The 16017-nt window shown below is 41.1% G+C and overlaps 1 protein-coding gene across 1 annotated transcript; it reads left to right on the forward strand.

The window, feature by feature from the left end:
• The first annotated feature begins 1629 nt into the window (after positions 1–1629).
• LOC311053442 (uncharacterized protein) lies at positions 1630–5709 on the forward strand. The gene is made up of 6 exons (XM_084068969.1): positions 1630–1716; positions 2757–2943; positions 3412–3533; positions 3913–4141; positions 5078–5224; positions 5419–5709. Exons 1-6 carry the CDS (start codon positions 1672–1674, stop codon positions 5667–5669), a joined length of 981 nt encoding a protein of 326 aa, XP_083925095.1. The 5' UTR covers positions 1630–1671; the 3' UTR covers positions 5670–5709.
• The last annotated feature ends 10308 nt before the right edge of the window (positions 5710–16017 follow it).

Consider the following 16017-nt stretch of genomic DNA (forward strand, 5'->3'; position numbering starts at 1 on the left):
TTTTGCCAGACCTGAAAGGTATGGCCTACACAAGCCTTTGTCACCAATTTGTCCATACATGGTATGTCTGGTTGTGGTTAAGTTTCTTATGCACGAATAAATAGGCACAGACTAGTCGTGACATCACTATTATGTCACAAGTATAAATACGGTTGGTATACAGATGTGCCACTTCAAAACTTCACACGTTACTGTTCTTTCCCTGAAAGTCCCCTGAAAATGCCTTTTTTTCCTCCCTTTTCTGCCCTTAAAATGCACTGTTTTGCCCCTGAAAAGAAGTTGTCACTACACACCCCCGTTTTTCCCTTCAACAGACATCCATATACATGAGAACAAAAGAATGTGTGTTTAAGAAGGTGTCAGACTCATTATGAGGTGAAAGGTGATTTGACCAGTTGCTCAAATTAATTAGCATCATAAAAGCAGTGATCATCAAAATAATTCAGCATTTTAAATGCCCTTCTTTGTCCCTCTTATTGCCCTGGGAATCCCCTGAAAATGTACTGTCTTGGCGATGGCAGGACATGTGAAGTTTTGAAGTGGCACATCTGTATAACGTAAGACACAAAGATGCAGGGCTCCTGGTTTTTTAACTTGTTTATGTATGAATGAATGAATGAATGAAGATGGATGAGCAAAACAATGACACTGCTTTATATGTATATCCTTTCTGTTATTAGGAAGGCACCGATGACATACCTCTTGAGCAGCAAATCACAGATGAACCCACCTCACCACAAATGGACACAAGTTTTTCTAGCTCATTAGGAGCTAGTCAGACAACTTCAGACTATAAACCTCCCACGTCAGCAAGCTCTAGTATAGACTCTGAAGACTCTGAAGACTCTGAGACATCCAGTGATGTTTGGAATCAAAGAAAGTGGATTGTTAACGAATCAAACCTAATGCAACTATTTAAAAGATGTCCAGAGTGTGGGTCTGGAATCACAGATACTAGTACAATTCATAAAGGGAGTCAAATTAAGATTACTTGGGAGTGTGTGAAACGACACAGGGAGTTGGCAGTCATGTCCGGATGTGAGGCAGATGCCACAGACAAATATTGTGTCAATGGCTTCTGTGCTGTTCACTGGCTCTACCTTTACAGAAATCAAAGACTGGGCAGATCTTTGTAATGTACAGTTGCCAGAAAGTACCACTTTCTATGAATACCAGTCCTCCTACTTCCTGCCCGTCATAAAACAAGAGTACGACCTGCAACACAAGTCAATACTCGCCACCATCATAGAAGACGCAAATGCAGGGAAGCCAGTACACCTTTGTGGGGATGCCAGGCAAGTATACATAATGTACATAGATATTGATAAAATGTCACTGTCTGTACATATCTGGTATTCATTCGCCCGGAGACCCGGTGCTGATATCCAGTGATAAGCTAAGCCTTTTTCCTTTTTTTTTTGTTTAATCTCAAGTTCTCAACTGTCACTCTTACTGTACCTATACCTCTCCTGTTTCATTCTTACTGATGTTACTGCCTGGTATGACACCTGAATTTCCCGCCTGGGGATCAGTAAAGGTTTATCTTTGTTGTCTCTCTTCTTATAGATGGTAAATGCAGAACTTCTATTCCCACATAATGAAAACAGTGCTTTGTGCTTCCATAGGTCAGACAGCCCTGGATTTTCAGCCAAATACACAACCTATAGCTTTATGGATGACTGGACCAAGCAGATTATTCAATCTGATGTTATCCAGGTACATTTAATCACACAAGTGCCTGTTATTGTCTCCGCCAGGCCGAAAGGCATGGCGAGAGAGTATGTTTTGCCCCCTGTCCGTCCGTGTGTATCATTCTGTCTTGTCTGTGTACAGCTAATCTCTGGCACCGTTGGCTTGCTTGCAGCGAAACTGTGCACACACAGTCCCTGGATGCCAGAGCAGAACCTCTGCCCCAAAATTTTCACATGGGCCTTTATAGCGCCACCAGGAGAATGCTTTTGGCAAAACACATTTTTGGACAGTAATCCTACAGATTTTGGCCAAAAATCCCGCAAATCGGTACACAGTATCTCTATAGTCATGAAAAGAAACGTGTCTTTCAGATTTTTAGCGGCGCTAGCCGCTCTATACCTTTATAGAGCGGATCCTGCTCTATACCTGACTTTGTCCGTGTTCACCGTCAAGGTTCTGATTGGTCAGACCCGTCAACGTTCTGATTGGTCAGACCCGTCAACAAAGTGATTGGTCAAGCTTCACGTGACACATGGCTATAAACACATTATAAACACATATCGATGACAAAATGTATCAAAGGCGCCGCTACCTTCACACAGGGTGTGATTTTTCATATTCTATCCTGATTGGCAAAAATTGGCTTCCAAAGTTTGCAGGGGTAGTCAGTTTCGAACAAAATGCCTCAAATCATGAACACAGCATGCAATTTCCATGAGATTTTGCACACACATTCCCATTAGGCCGAAGCAGAAATGCCATTTGAAAATGCTCAAATCAGCCTCATGGTGGCGCTATAACAGGCTGATTCCTGTTAACCAGCAGGTCTAATTCAGCAAAACACATTTCTGGAACAAAATGCCTCAAATCATGAATACAGTGTCCGATTGCCATGCAAGGCCTAAGAAGAAATGGCACCCTTTTCACATTGGCCTATTATAGCACCACCAGGAGGCCACAGTAACCTACCTGACCTGGCGGAGACCTGTTCTCCGAGGAGCACTTTTTCCTAGTTGTGATTTGTTTTTTGAAAAGTGTAACGTGTGGTCTTGTTTACACAACAGGTTACTGAGGCCAAGAGCTCTGTGGCAATGGAGCCTCTGGGGTTAAGGAGAGGTCTAAGCAACCTTTTGCGCGAGGGCCTTCCTATCTCCATAGTAACAACAGATCGCTCATCTTCCATCCGGAAGATCATGAAAGAGGAATTTCCAAAAATAAATCATCAGGTGGACCCCTGGCATTGTAGTAAAGGTCAGATTTTTGTATAATAAAACAATGAGCCCCAAGAGGCTGTGTTTTACTACCTACAACCCCTTTAGGAATAGACTGCATATACCAGTGCATGACTGTCCTGTCTTTCCAGAATGTGGCACACCCATTTCATGTTCATTTCTCGATAGTTTCTTTGATTGGCTTGGCAGCAGGTTTTAACACAAAACAAATGAAGGTCTCGGATGTGTTTATGGTTCAAATTTGCTGAGCCAATCAAAAATTAAGCTATAGAAAATGTACCCGGAACGGGAAACGGGTTTGCCATCTTCTAGAAAAGACTAGGACTAGTTATGCATAGAGAGCTTACTCACACAGGTGTTGTTTATGGGGTATTTTACAATGGGGCTTAACTAATCCGAATCGAGGACTGGAACTATGTTTTATAATTTATACTAAAGTGTCCAGTGTGTCCTGTATGCAGCTAACAAAAACATTTTCCCTTAAAAGGTCTAAAAAAAAACCTACAAGCTCTGTCTAAAAAGAAGGCATATGAAGACCTCCTGCCTTGGGTGAAGAGCGTAGGAAACCACCTCTGGTATTCATGTGCAAACTGTGGGGGTAGTGTTGTGGTATGTATGAAATTACCAACATATAGTATATGACCATTTTACACTGATTTAAGTGGGAACACAATAGATTTTTTTAGATGCTATCTACCTTCAGGATTAACTGTTCATATTTGTAACTGTAAATTAACTGTTCAACTATACCATACACAGTTGAATCATGCGACATGTTGTCGCATGATCATAGGACCACAATGGAAACAAGTCCCCAAGACTTTTTTTGTGTTATCCTTGTAGCCTAAATGTCTGTACCTGCGTTTGTATTTGTAATAAAGTATTCAATCAATCAATCATGCAATCAATTAGACACAACTATAGTTGACTAAACACAGACAGTATTGAATGAAATCAGTGATGTATCCGTTAATTGTGCTTTTTACAGGAACTGAAACGGATATGGCTCTCCATTCTCTACCATATCTGTGGTGTACACAGCTGGACAGAAAATGGGGTACAGTACACCTGTGGCCATGCTGACCTGTCCGAGGAAGAACACAGCCGCAAGAAATGGCTCTCTAAAACCACAGAGGTGTACAAAGTGTTCTCTAAAGTTGTACTGGACAAATACCTGATGAAAGATTTGGATCAAATGGCTGATTTCAAGCACACAGGTAAACTCTCAGATAAAGTGAAGTTGTATTAACAGTAAAACAAGAAGCGGTCTAATAACGGCCTGGCTTCCCTGTGCAATCTTTACCAATGGATAGCAAGTTAGTAGAGTGTAGTCTGTGATTGAATGATGTCATGATGTCGCCAATATGTCATCACTGTTGTTCAAATATGTAGTTGGGGCATACATACGGGCAAAAGGACAAATCTTATATGCTACATTTAACTACCTCTCCTATGAAAATGTTAATGCCCAATTCCATATTGGTGGAATTCTGAATACTAACCCATTTTAGATTTCTTTGGGCTATTCAAAAAAAGCATCTATATACAAGCTCATAGCGCGGCACCGAATGAGCTTGTAGATCTGGGCTATTCAAAAATAGCATAGATATACAAGCTCATAGCGTGGCACCGAATGAGCTTGTAGATCTGCTATTTTTTTTAAATGTGTGCAAATCTTTGAATACATACTGTATGTACTTTTAAAGTGAACATTTTTAACTCAAATCTTTGCTTCTGGGATTCTACAAATGTCTTCTTAATCCTAACCGTTTTTTAAAGACTATTGTTGCTATAATCAGTTGTTCTCAAACCTTTTCATGTCAAGGACCCCCAAAATGACATGTATTTGGCTGCAGACCCCCATCTCAAAGTATGTTGTTCCAGGGACCCCCCAGAAGCAGATTTGAGTTAAAAAATGTTAGCTTTAAAATATATATATTCAAAGATTTGCACACGTTTTCAAAAATGACACTCTGTGCCACACTATGAGCTTGTAGATCTGCTATTTTTGATTAGCCAAAGTATAAAATAATGGTTAAAGACACAGATGCGTTCCCGGTTTTAATGGGTTAATGATCTGTTAGATATTTCATGTCGCGTAATTCTTAATGACACAATGGCACGTTAATAAAATCTCTTTAATATTTTTGCAGGAGTGCTTGAATCATACCACAGTACCTTACTGAAGTACATGCCCAAGAGGCTTCATTTCAGTTACCAGTCCATGGTGGGACGTACTCAACGGTCTGTGCTCGACCACAACACCAATGTCCTAAGAGAAAAGGCTACCACAGCCACAGGTATATAGTGTAGAATTCAGTTTTGATATCATTCTTGTAAAGGTGTTATAAGATTATCACTGTAATAACTGCAATACGTTAGAATGTAATTCTTATAATAATGCATTATCTGTAACTCACAACATGCAGATTGAGTTAGTGGAATGCTGTCTGCAGTTACATGTATACATTTGTTTGATGTTCTGCATTGATAGGTGAAGATGTCTACAAATATGTCTTCCCAAAGCAGTCCGATGACTGGGTGCAAAAGAACACGTACGAGCCGAAACGGTACACATTCAGGGAGAGACTGGTTGAGAAGGTACTGGAGCGACGAATGGACGAAGATGTGGCACACAAAGACCCATCTTCACACCTACCCAGACCTGATTTTCCAAAGAACATAGCTAGAAAGCCAAGGCCATCCACACAGGAGTTGTCAGAAAGACACAGGACAAGAATGTGACTGCCTATTTCTAAGGCAAGTGTTTATAGGTAGCAAAGCTATAAAACACCCATAAACTGTGTGTGGGGGGGGGGGGGGGGGGGGGGGGGAATACATCAGCAGGAGAAAGTACATTTGTAAGTGTCTCAAAATAAAATGCTGATAAATCACAATCTGTGTGAAACTTGTATTTTCTCCAATGGTCAATCAAGAGAATTGATGTGCATGTCATTACACCAGGGGTCTTCAACAGGGGGTCCGGGACCCCTAGGGGGTCCTCAGAGTTACTACAGGGGTCCGCCAACTCTTTGTGTGATATGATTTATTTTTTTACCGTAACCACTTGAATCCTAGCATCCCTTTTCTGAGGAGAACTTAAGCCAAAAATAGCCGATCTACAAGCTCACAATGCCTCGCCCTGCGAGGCATTGTGAGCTTGTAGATCGGCTATTTTTGGCAAAGAGCTATCGGTGTAGGGGGAAAAAAGAGCACACCGCGCAAACAAAAACAGTTGCATCTGAAACACAATTTTATGCAATATAGAGGGGGTCCCTGCTTCATCTCTCTCTCAGCTAGGGGGTCCTTGGGCTGAAAATGTTGAAGACCCCTGCATTACACCATCATTAACCATTTTACAGGTCCTGGGCATCGAGTATTTCTCTGAAACCTGTGTAAAGCCCAGTCAATGACGGATATTTTGATCTAAAGGCATTAATCACACACAATGGAAGGGGAATCCTGTTGCCTGGGCCCAGTTTTTCGCCTCTGAGGATCCACTCCAGAATGATTCTGTAGGACACCAATCTGTTCTGCCTGTGAAAACATTGTATGAAGAATATGACATTAGCAGTGTGGGTTAAACTTCTTGGCAATAACTGCCAAGCACGCGAGATTATACAATTGTCATGTAGTAATCATTATATATATATATACATACTACAGCACATTGGTTCTCAATGTTGGGCTATGGGTCCAAATGGACCCTTGTGAGTATGTTAGTCTGAGACAGAGTGTACACATGGACCTTTGTAGACTCAGGGTTAAATTAACAGGAATTTACTGTGTAGATTGGGGTCCCAGAGATTTTAATTTTTTTCAAAAGGGGGCCTGTGGCATAATGAATAACAAATTGGGGGTACTTGAAATGAGAAACACTGCTGTAGCATGTAGTATACTGTATACATACATACTATTGCACAACCAGCTGTTTATAGCAGTGGTTCTCAAACTTTGTCATGTCAAGGACCCCCAAATTGACACTTATTAACTTGCGGACCTCCATTTGAAAAGATATGCCAGGGACCCCCATAAGAGAAGATTGTTTTTCCGGCTCTAGCAGTGATTGTCAACCATTTTAATTTCAAGGACCCCCAGTTTGACATGCATTAGGCTACGGACCCCCATTTAATGGCATTTCTATTTCTTGGACCCTAGTTTGTATTGTAAAATCAATGTTAATTTAACTCAGAGTGTACACATGGAACCAAATGGACCCATTAGGGTCCATTTGGTTCCATTTTGTACACTCTCAGAGCTACAGACCCATAAGGGTCCATTTGGTTCCTAACTATCCATTTAGCTGGGGACCCCCTGGAAGTCCCCCAAGGACCCCTAGGGTTCCCCGGACCCCACTTTGAGAACCAATGGTTTATAGGTCTGAGCTAAGTTGTTTTTCCACTGTAAACAAGGTACTTACATGGGTTAAACTGGAACGTTAAACATTTCGGCCTACTGACTGATAGAGAGGGGTTTACACTAGATTTGAGCTATTATAGTTTACTCACGTGCGAGACAAGCTGCCATTGGGTCCAGCTGGTTTGTTGCTTTTCCAGTTCACTTTGGGCACACGAAAAAAGGTTTCCAGCACGCCAGGATTTAGGTGAGCTTCAAAGTGTTCGTGATCCCGAAAACAAACGTTGCCATCGTCGTCACCCCTTTCCCACCCCATTTCCCTCAAATAGTGGGCCATGTACGCTTCCTCATTGCAGCACAGGGACTCTTCTTCAGTGTCCATGACTGTGCAGTTGCCACAAGTGCACCAATCTACTACCCCTTGCCTTGGGTTAGGCTGTGGTTGAGCCGCTGCGGCTGCTTGGGCTGCTGCAAAAGCCTAAAGTTCAGCCTCTCGCTCCCTCATTTCCCCTTCATTATACTCCGGTTCGAAAAGATAGCCGTCCACACGCCCCATCCTCGGACCATCCTCCTCATCACTCTACATTTTTCTATTTGTATTATTGTTGTTGTTGCTGTTGTTGTTGTTGTCAACACGGTCTCACTCCGAAAACGTAGCCGGTTGCCTTTTTGTCAGAACCCCGCGACGGAGCCGAATGCCGTCGCTGGACGCCAGCGACGTAATTATGTGCCTTCCACGGTCACTCATAGACATTCATTGAGGTCCAAAGACGACACATTGTGCCGTCACAGGCGGGCCATTGATAATGCATTGGCATTTCAAAACGTGCGCTAAGAAGCTTGTTTGAAATGCACCAGACCACACGCCACCACCCACAAAAACCTGTAAATATTCTGAGCATTTACATACTAGTTTTGTAATTTTTCGATGAGTATTTGTTGAGAACGACACTTTTATTTAACTTTTCTATACCCGTGACGTCACGTCACATTACTTCCGTATGAGTTGATTGACAGTAGCAAAGATCCGATCAAAACAATTTAGTTTAATCTAATAGATCTATATAAATGATCTGCTTGTCCATAAATCAATTATACTGGCACTTAAATGCCAAATGTATGAACAATTCTAGCAATAAATAATTATTTGTAATTTCTTGATTCCTAGCACTCATAAAATCCCGCCTACTGCATCCGGATGTTCACCACGTCCACATACGTGAAAACAAACATAACGTTTCCGTATCCGCTCTGGACCGGAAATATGGTTATAGGCACATTTCACGTTCTGTAAAGGTTCTGGCTTGCTTTTAAAGCTTTTGAAACAAATAACAGCAGTCTTTTGCAGTCGCTTGGGAACAAATAGCAGCATATATTTTTTCTCAAAACGATTTAATGTTTTTTTGTAACATTTAGGACGTAAACAATCCTATTGATTCTGGGGGCAGTTGGCTGCTGAAGCGTCATCACCAGCGTTGCCAGATTCTGTGAGAGAAACAAGCAACCACTGGTCTAGGAAAACAAGCCTAAAAGAAGCAACTATGGGCCACATGACTCAGTCATGAGCACTTCAAACATGCTTGAAAATAGCAGATCTACAAGCTCACAACGCGTCGTGATGCGACGCGTTGTGAGCTTGTAGATCTGCTATTTTCAAATTCAATTTTGGGGTAAATTATAATAAGCAGACCTGGCAACACTGGTCACAATGTATGGATATGTGCGTCTGGTCCTCCCATGATGCATTGCATTGTTTTTCAACTACAATCGCGGTAAGTCAAGTCTTGTTACTTTTTCATGTATTTAATAGAATTACATGTTAAATCTGCACCCCCACCACCACTAAATCATAGAACCACAACACAGGGTTGTTGTTAACATGTTAGGGTGTGTGTACAGTAGCAAGTTGGTCGGTCTGTATAAGTTTAAAACTGTTTCACTGTGGACATAACCCTAAGCTAACATGATAACAAACAAACACAACAACATGAGCTCGGCTATTTGTGTGTGTCCCTCTTCATTTGTGTGTAGTTATGTATTCTATATGCCATGTTTGTTTGCACAACACTAAAGGCAAAACGAAATGTAATCATTGTTTGTGTTTCCCATTCTGAGTGTACAAATGGAATCAAATGGATGTTTTATTATGAATAGGATACAAAATGATCCCATTGAGCCATAGTGCTTCTTGTGTTGTAAGGGTTTGGCCATTTTTCATATACCCTGTGCTAAGTTTGTTTATAAAGACCAAGAGATCCTGAATATCAGTGCTTATATTGTTTAGTTACAGAACTGTAAGGGTCCATTTGGTGGCCACTGGAATATTTGATCTTAAGTATTATGCATTTATATCTTCATTTCCCTCCCCCCTTCACAGGTTTCTTTGTCATTCATCACCATCCTTCCAGTGAGTACGAACAACTTAAAACACAATAACACAACCACACATCTTTAACTCACAACTAATACATGACCGAAATTGGAATAATGTGTGTTCCGTGTTGGACAAACTAAACAAATGTAGCACTCTATTCTACTAAGTTATTCTTTATTAAAGCTATCTTACAAAATAAGTAGCTACACTTCTATTTGACTCAGAGTCATTGAATGAAACACAGAACTGCTACAAATGGATGCACGTGAATAATTCTTTATGAATACCAACTGTACTCAACTCATTTTGTGTGCTGTTGAAGATGTATTGATGTAGCTTTTGTCAACATGGTGAAGAAAATAGATTGAAACTTGAAAGCTACATCATTCAGAAAATAGTTGTAAATCTTTTGAATGCCGGACTTTCACTTACATATTTTTTTAATTAAAACATTTGAGTACTTTTTTCCACCATTGGTTCTACACAGCCTGCTTTCTAGTTAAGTCCCATTGTCATACAAAGTGTTTTGTTTTGTGCAGCCATAGTTCTGCAACCTGTTAAGTACTGGGAGCTGATGGTACTGTAGGTGTTGCACGCTATACGAGCAAATCAAATAACAGAATTTATTTTATTCTATTTATTATTATTTTCTAATCAAACTGATCCCAATCATATGTTTTTTGTTTTGATCCAGATTACAATTTGAGTAGGTTTTCCTGATCTGATCAGATATCAGAGTGCTCCCAATCCTGTTTTTTCGGTTTTGAACTACCCAAAATCCAATCGAGATAGGGATTAAAAGTTTTTAACTTAATGAGAATTAACACTTTACCCAATTTATTGTAGGGTTTTATTTTAAATAGCTGATCTAAAAGCTCACAACACATTGCTATGCAACATGAGCTTGAAGATCTGCTATTTCTGAATAGCAAATGAATATAATTTGGTGTCCTTGACATTAAACATTTACAGTGCCACAGCCATAAGAGTGTATTTGGTTCCTTCTGTACATTTTTGAAATTATTGTGAATAAACACATTGTGTAAAATTCTGGTTATTTTCTTTGTCTCAACAGTTCCAAAAATGACACGGCCAAAGACAAAAACATGTCCCAAATGCCGAGCTGATATGGAGGCCAGGAGGATCTCCTGTGGGACCTGTTTTTCACTCCAGTCCAAACCAGCAGTGGCTGCAAAAGTTCTTAAGTATGGCCCAGAGTGGGCCAAAAAAATAGTCAAAGCTAAGAATGTCTCACGACAGGTGGACAGTGCAATAATTGCTGTAAGTATATGTAGATCCTCTACATATGTAGATGATAGAAAAATCATGTAAAAGTTGAAAGAAAAAATATATTTTTATCTTGATGATTATTATCAATGTGTTATGGCATGGCAACACAGTCTCACTGGGCAAGGAGGTGATCAGCCTGTGGTACTGCTGAGTATTATGGGAGCCCAGGTTAGCTTTGATAGCATTCTTTAGCTTGTCTGGTGTCTCTCATCTTCCTGTTGACAATACAACATAGATTCACTATGGAGGTCAGGCCAGTTGGCCGGTCAGTCAAGCACAGTAAAACCATAGTTAGTTTCCTATAATACTTTAGCTATTAAAAAGTAGCTGATCTACAAACTCAGTGTTGTATTGTGACACATTGTGACCTTTGTGCATCGTCAAAGTATAAATATAGTTTTATTATATACAGTTTCTTTCTTAGTGATCTGTTATCCATCTTGGACCCATCTGTCTGATGTGGCTGTTTTAACCCATTCAGACTGGGATAACCTATATGTTATACGTTTCAATCTGAGTCTACATCATATCTGAAACTCTTGAGCTCCAGTTATACTTCGCCATGTGACGGAGTTGGATGCCAAAAATAGCACATCTGCTATTTTCCAGCATAGGACGTGTCACACAGTGAAGTATAAACATGGCTTTGTTTTTAGAATCATCCTAAGGTCTAAATGGGTCATAATCTGACAATCAGGTCAAAAAGGGTAAGGGTTGCAGGAGGTTAATCTACCACAGGTGTAAACTTGTTCTCCATAAAGTATAAATTATTATCTTCACAGGGTCCCCACGGTCATGAAATTCCTGGAAATATTTTGAAATTAAAAAAAATAATAATCCAGTACTGGAAAAGGTTTGAAATTAATCAAACATCATCAAAGGTCCTGGAATTTATCAAGGGTCCTGGAAAAATATTTGGCTATGCATTGTTTTTGGCTATTGATTTTGTTAAAACAAAACATTTTCATAAACATGAATAATATTACACGAAATATGTAACATAAGTAGTTTTTTGCCGAACGGGCTGTGTGACGGCAGCCAAATGTATGTCTCAATTGTTAGGTTGCACTGCATAGGGTGCCAGGTTGGTGTCACATGATAAAAAGAACAGATCTACAAGCTCTACGTAGGAGTAAGAGACACATTATTGCGCTGAATGATTGTTATATAGGCCTGGAAATTGGGCTAAATATTCTGGAAAAGTTTTGGAAATTCATTGCTAAAAATGTGTGGGGACCCTTTATTTACAATGTTTTGAATTGATCATATGTGGAAGAAGCCATTTTTGTCTATAAACTTTGATAAAGAGCGAAGTTGTGTTGTCTGTCATTGACATATGGCCTTACATGGGAATAAGCATTGAGGTACAGCAATGTTGCTTCTAAGATAATCATCTAAATTAGACAGGTTGCATTTTCAATAATCCAGTGGTTTTAACTTGTGTGCCAAATGCTTTTCTTAATTTCTTAATTACAGATGGCACAACTTGGGGCTTTGGGCTTAAAGCCCATCCTATTTCTTGCACAACAAACCCAGAAGTTGGTGGCCGACCTCATCCACCATATTCCAGTTGATGAGGAGTACAATGGGGTTTTTCTGACGATGAAAACAGGATATGAGTATCTACTGACTATGTGTAAGAAAACGTAAATTTGTCCTTATTTTTTTTGTAAGTGTAAGAACACACACACACACTTTTATAATTATTTATTTATTTTCTTCAAAATGTTTAATTACAATTTTCGTATATTAGTTAATAATAAATACAAATAAAATATTACTTTTAATAAAATGAATGTAATCGTGTTAATTGACTAACCACAGCAACAACACCAGACCAGTCCTCACTGGTTGAGGATGAGGCGGATGCTGAGGAAGCAGTGGTTGCTGGTGCTGATGATGATGAGGAGGATCAGGATTCAAATGAGAGGTAACTCCATCAGTCTTAAGGACATAGCACACAGGATGCATGCGGACGCATGCATCATTTTTAGGTTGGCTCAGACAGGCAGCCTTTTTTCCATGCGAATAATCGCATCCTGTGTGCAATGGCCTTTATAGTGTCCCCCCCCCCCCAGCTGTCAGCTTATTACATGGTCTTAGCTAGGTAGGTAGGTACTTTATAAATAAATATGCATCTAAGCATCGTCAACCTACAATATTAAGAAGACAGACCAAACACTACTCAAGAGTCCGATGGCTTGTATCCCACATCCCCCATCCTAATCAGCCTGATCAAGCCAACCAGACGAGGACTTGTACAGTCTTAATGCTGCAGGCAGAACATATCTCCTATAGGGCTCCTTCTTGCAACTTGGGACTGACTGTTACATGTAACAGTCTGTTGCTGAAGGAGCTTTTCTGCCCTGCCACAGTAGTAGGGAATGAGAGGGACTGTCCATGATGGCCACAGTATCCAAAGGGGTGCATTTCTCCTTTCCGACATGTCGCCTTTCCGACGTTGACGAACCCTATACCTAACCCTAACCCTAACCCTAACCGCACGCGGAAGCCACTAGTCGGAGTGGTGAGATGTCGGAATGGAGAGTGAACACCTATCCAAAGTGGTACCGAGGACAGAACCAGCTTGATTCAGCCTCCTGCTGTCGCCTTCCTTGATACTACCCCTCCAAAATGCCGCCGCATACAGTACTGCACTGGCCACTACTGATTGATAGAACATGTTCAGCAGAGTCCTACACACCAAAGGAGCTGAGCCTCCTCAGGAACTAAAGCTGGCTCTCGCCCTTCTTGTATAGGACATCTGTGTTCCCAGTACAGTCAAGTTTATTGTCCAATTGCATGCCCAGATGCTCTGGACTACCTCCACATCCTCCCCCCTAATGGAAATGGGAGACAATGGGGCAGCCACCATCTTCCTAAAATCCACCACCATCTCCTTTATTTGGCATTTTTTAGTAACAGGTGGTTCTGTTTGCACCACCTGACAAAGCTGTTCACCAGTCCTCTGTACTCGATCTCTTAACCTCCACTGACACATGGCTCAATAGCAGAATCATATTCTGCATATTTCTGCAAAGGACAAGTTGCTGGACTTATATACTTGGCTGTCCTGTATATTGCTATTCTGTGTTAAATGTTTGTTTTTATGTGAATATACATTAATGTGTTAGTGTAATCCACATTGGCTATTTGTTTTTAATTGCCCATACATGTTTTTTATTCTATTCTAGTCCCACCAATGAACCGATCACCGTCATACTTCAACTTGTTGAAGTTGTCCCCTCTACAAGTGACCCGTCTCCTCCTCTCTCTACTCCCTCTACGACTGACCCGTCTCCTCTCTCTACTCCCTCTACAACTGACCCGTCTCCTCCTCTCTCTACTCCCTCTACGACTGACCCGTCTCATCTCTCTACTCCCTCTACAACTGACCCGTCTGCTCCTCTCTCTACACCCTGTACCACTGACCCGTCTCCTCCTCTCTCTACTCCCTCTACGACTGACCCGTCTCCTCTCTCTACTCCCTCTACAACTGACCCGTCTGCTCCTCTCTCTACACCCTGTACCACTGACCCGTCTCCTCCTCTCTCTACTCCCTCTACAACTGACCCGTCTGCTCCTCTCTCTACACCCTGTACCACTGACCCGTCTCCTCTCTCTACTCCCTCTACAACTGACCCGTCTGCTCCTCTCTCTACACCCTGTACCACTGACCCGTCTCCTCAACCATCTACCACTGACCCTTCTCCTCAACCATCTACCACTGACCCTTCTCCTCATCCATCTACCATTGACCCTTCTCCTCATCCATCTACCCCCTCTGTCTGTCCTCCCACCCGGTCCGTCCGGAAGAGAGGGAGAGGGAAGATGCCGGAGGATGGGAATGGGAAAAAGCCAGAGGATGTGAAAAGGAAGAAGAAAGAGGAGAAGAAGAAAGGTGGTTATTGTAACCCTAGCATTCTGGGAATAATATTGAGGAAAAAATAGCAGATCTACAAGCTCCCATTTCTGCGCATGTCTTAACCCATTTAGATCAAAGGGTGATTCTAAAAATGCCTTCTAAAGCCTTGTTTAATGTTTATACTTAACCGTGCAACACGTCCTATGTGGGGGAAATGGCAGATAAGACACACTATGAGCTTGCAGATCTGGTATGTTCTGCATCCAAGTATGTCATATGTTGTAGTATAAATGAGGCTTTTAAGAGTTTCAGAAATAAATGACTTATTCCCAGAGAGACGTGTTCCCAGAGAACATATAGGTTATCCCGGTCTGAATGGGTTGTGTACATTCATAGAAATTAGCCAAACTATAATTATTGTCAGCGATGATTTGTAGTGTACAACAGGATGGGGCCTAGTATAGAGCACTTTGGAATCAACTAAGTATAGGGTTTAAGTGGTTAGCCACTTAAACCCTATATACTTTGTTGACTGGAGTCCCCCAGGGATTTGTACATGTTCCCTTTTCACCCAATCACTACAGCATCACTACAGACACAGAGATTTAGCTAATTTGCCCAATTTTTGTCCACAGCTAGGCGTTTTTCTTGTGCTGCTTGTTGTGACTCAGGCATAGTTCTACAACTTAACAGCATTACCCCACATTGTCATTGTTTTATAGTAAGACATTATGATGTCACGTGAAGCTTGACCAATCATGGAGACACCACCCTTTTCCCCTCTCTGATGGGCTATGGGCATAAACAGCCCCTCTCTGAAACACAGATGCATAGAGATTCGGCAAATTTATAGATATATGTAAAATACTGCTGATATTTACAAAGAATCATGGCTTAATGAACTTGTCTTTTCATCCTTTAAGGTTGCAAGAAATGTAACCAGATGAAAAGGTCCCAGGTCTACCCATATAAGGAGATTACAGGGAGAAGGACAAATGAGGTAAAAACATATATATAGAACCCTATCTGTCTGTGTGTCTCTCTCTCTCTCTGTACACACACACACACACACACACACACACACACACACACACACACACACACACACACACACACACACACACACACACATATATAGGCTACATACACACACACATAGGGGACATTTCTGTTTGGTCGATTATTGCTCTATTGTAACAAAGGTTCTT

Source organism: Gymnoscopelus microlampas (genome assembly GCF_963454915.1).
Source record: "Gymnoscopelus microlampas genome assembly, chromosome: 10".
NCBI lineage: Eukaryota > Metazoa > Chordata > Actinopteri > Myctophiformes > Myctophidae > Gymnoscopelus > Gymnoscopelus microlampas.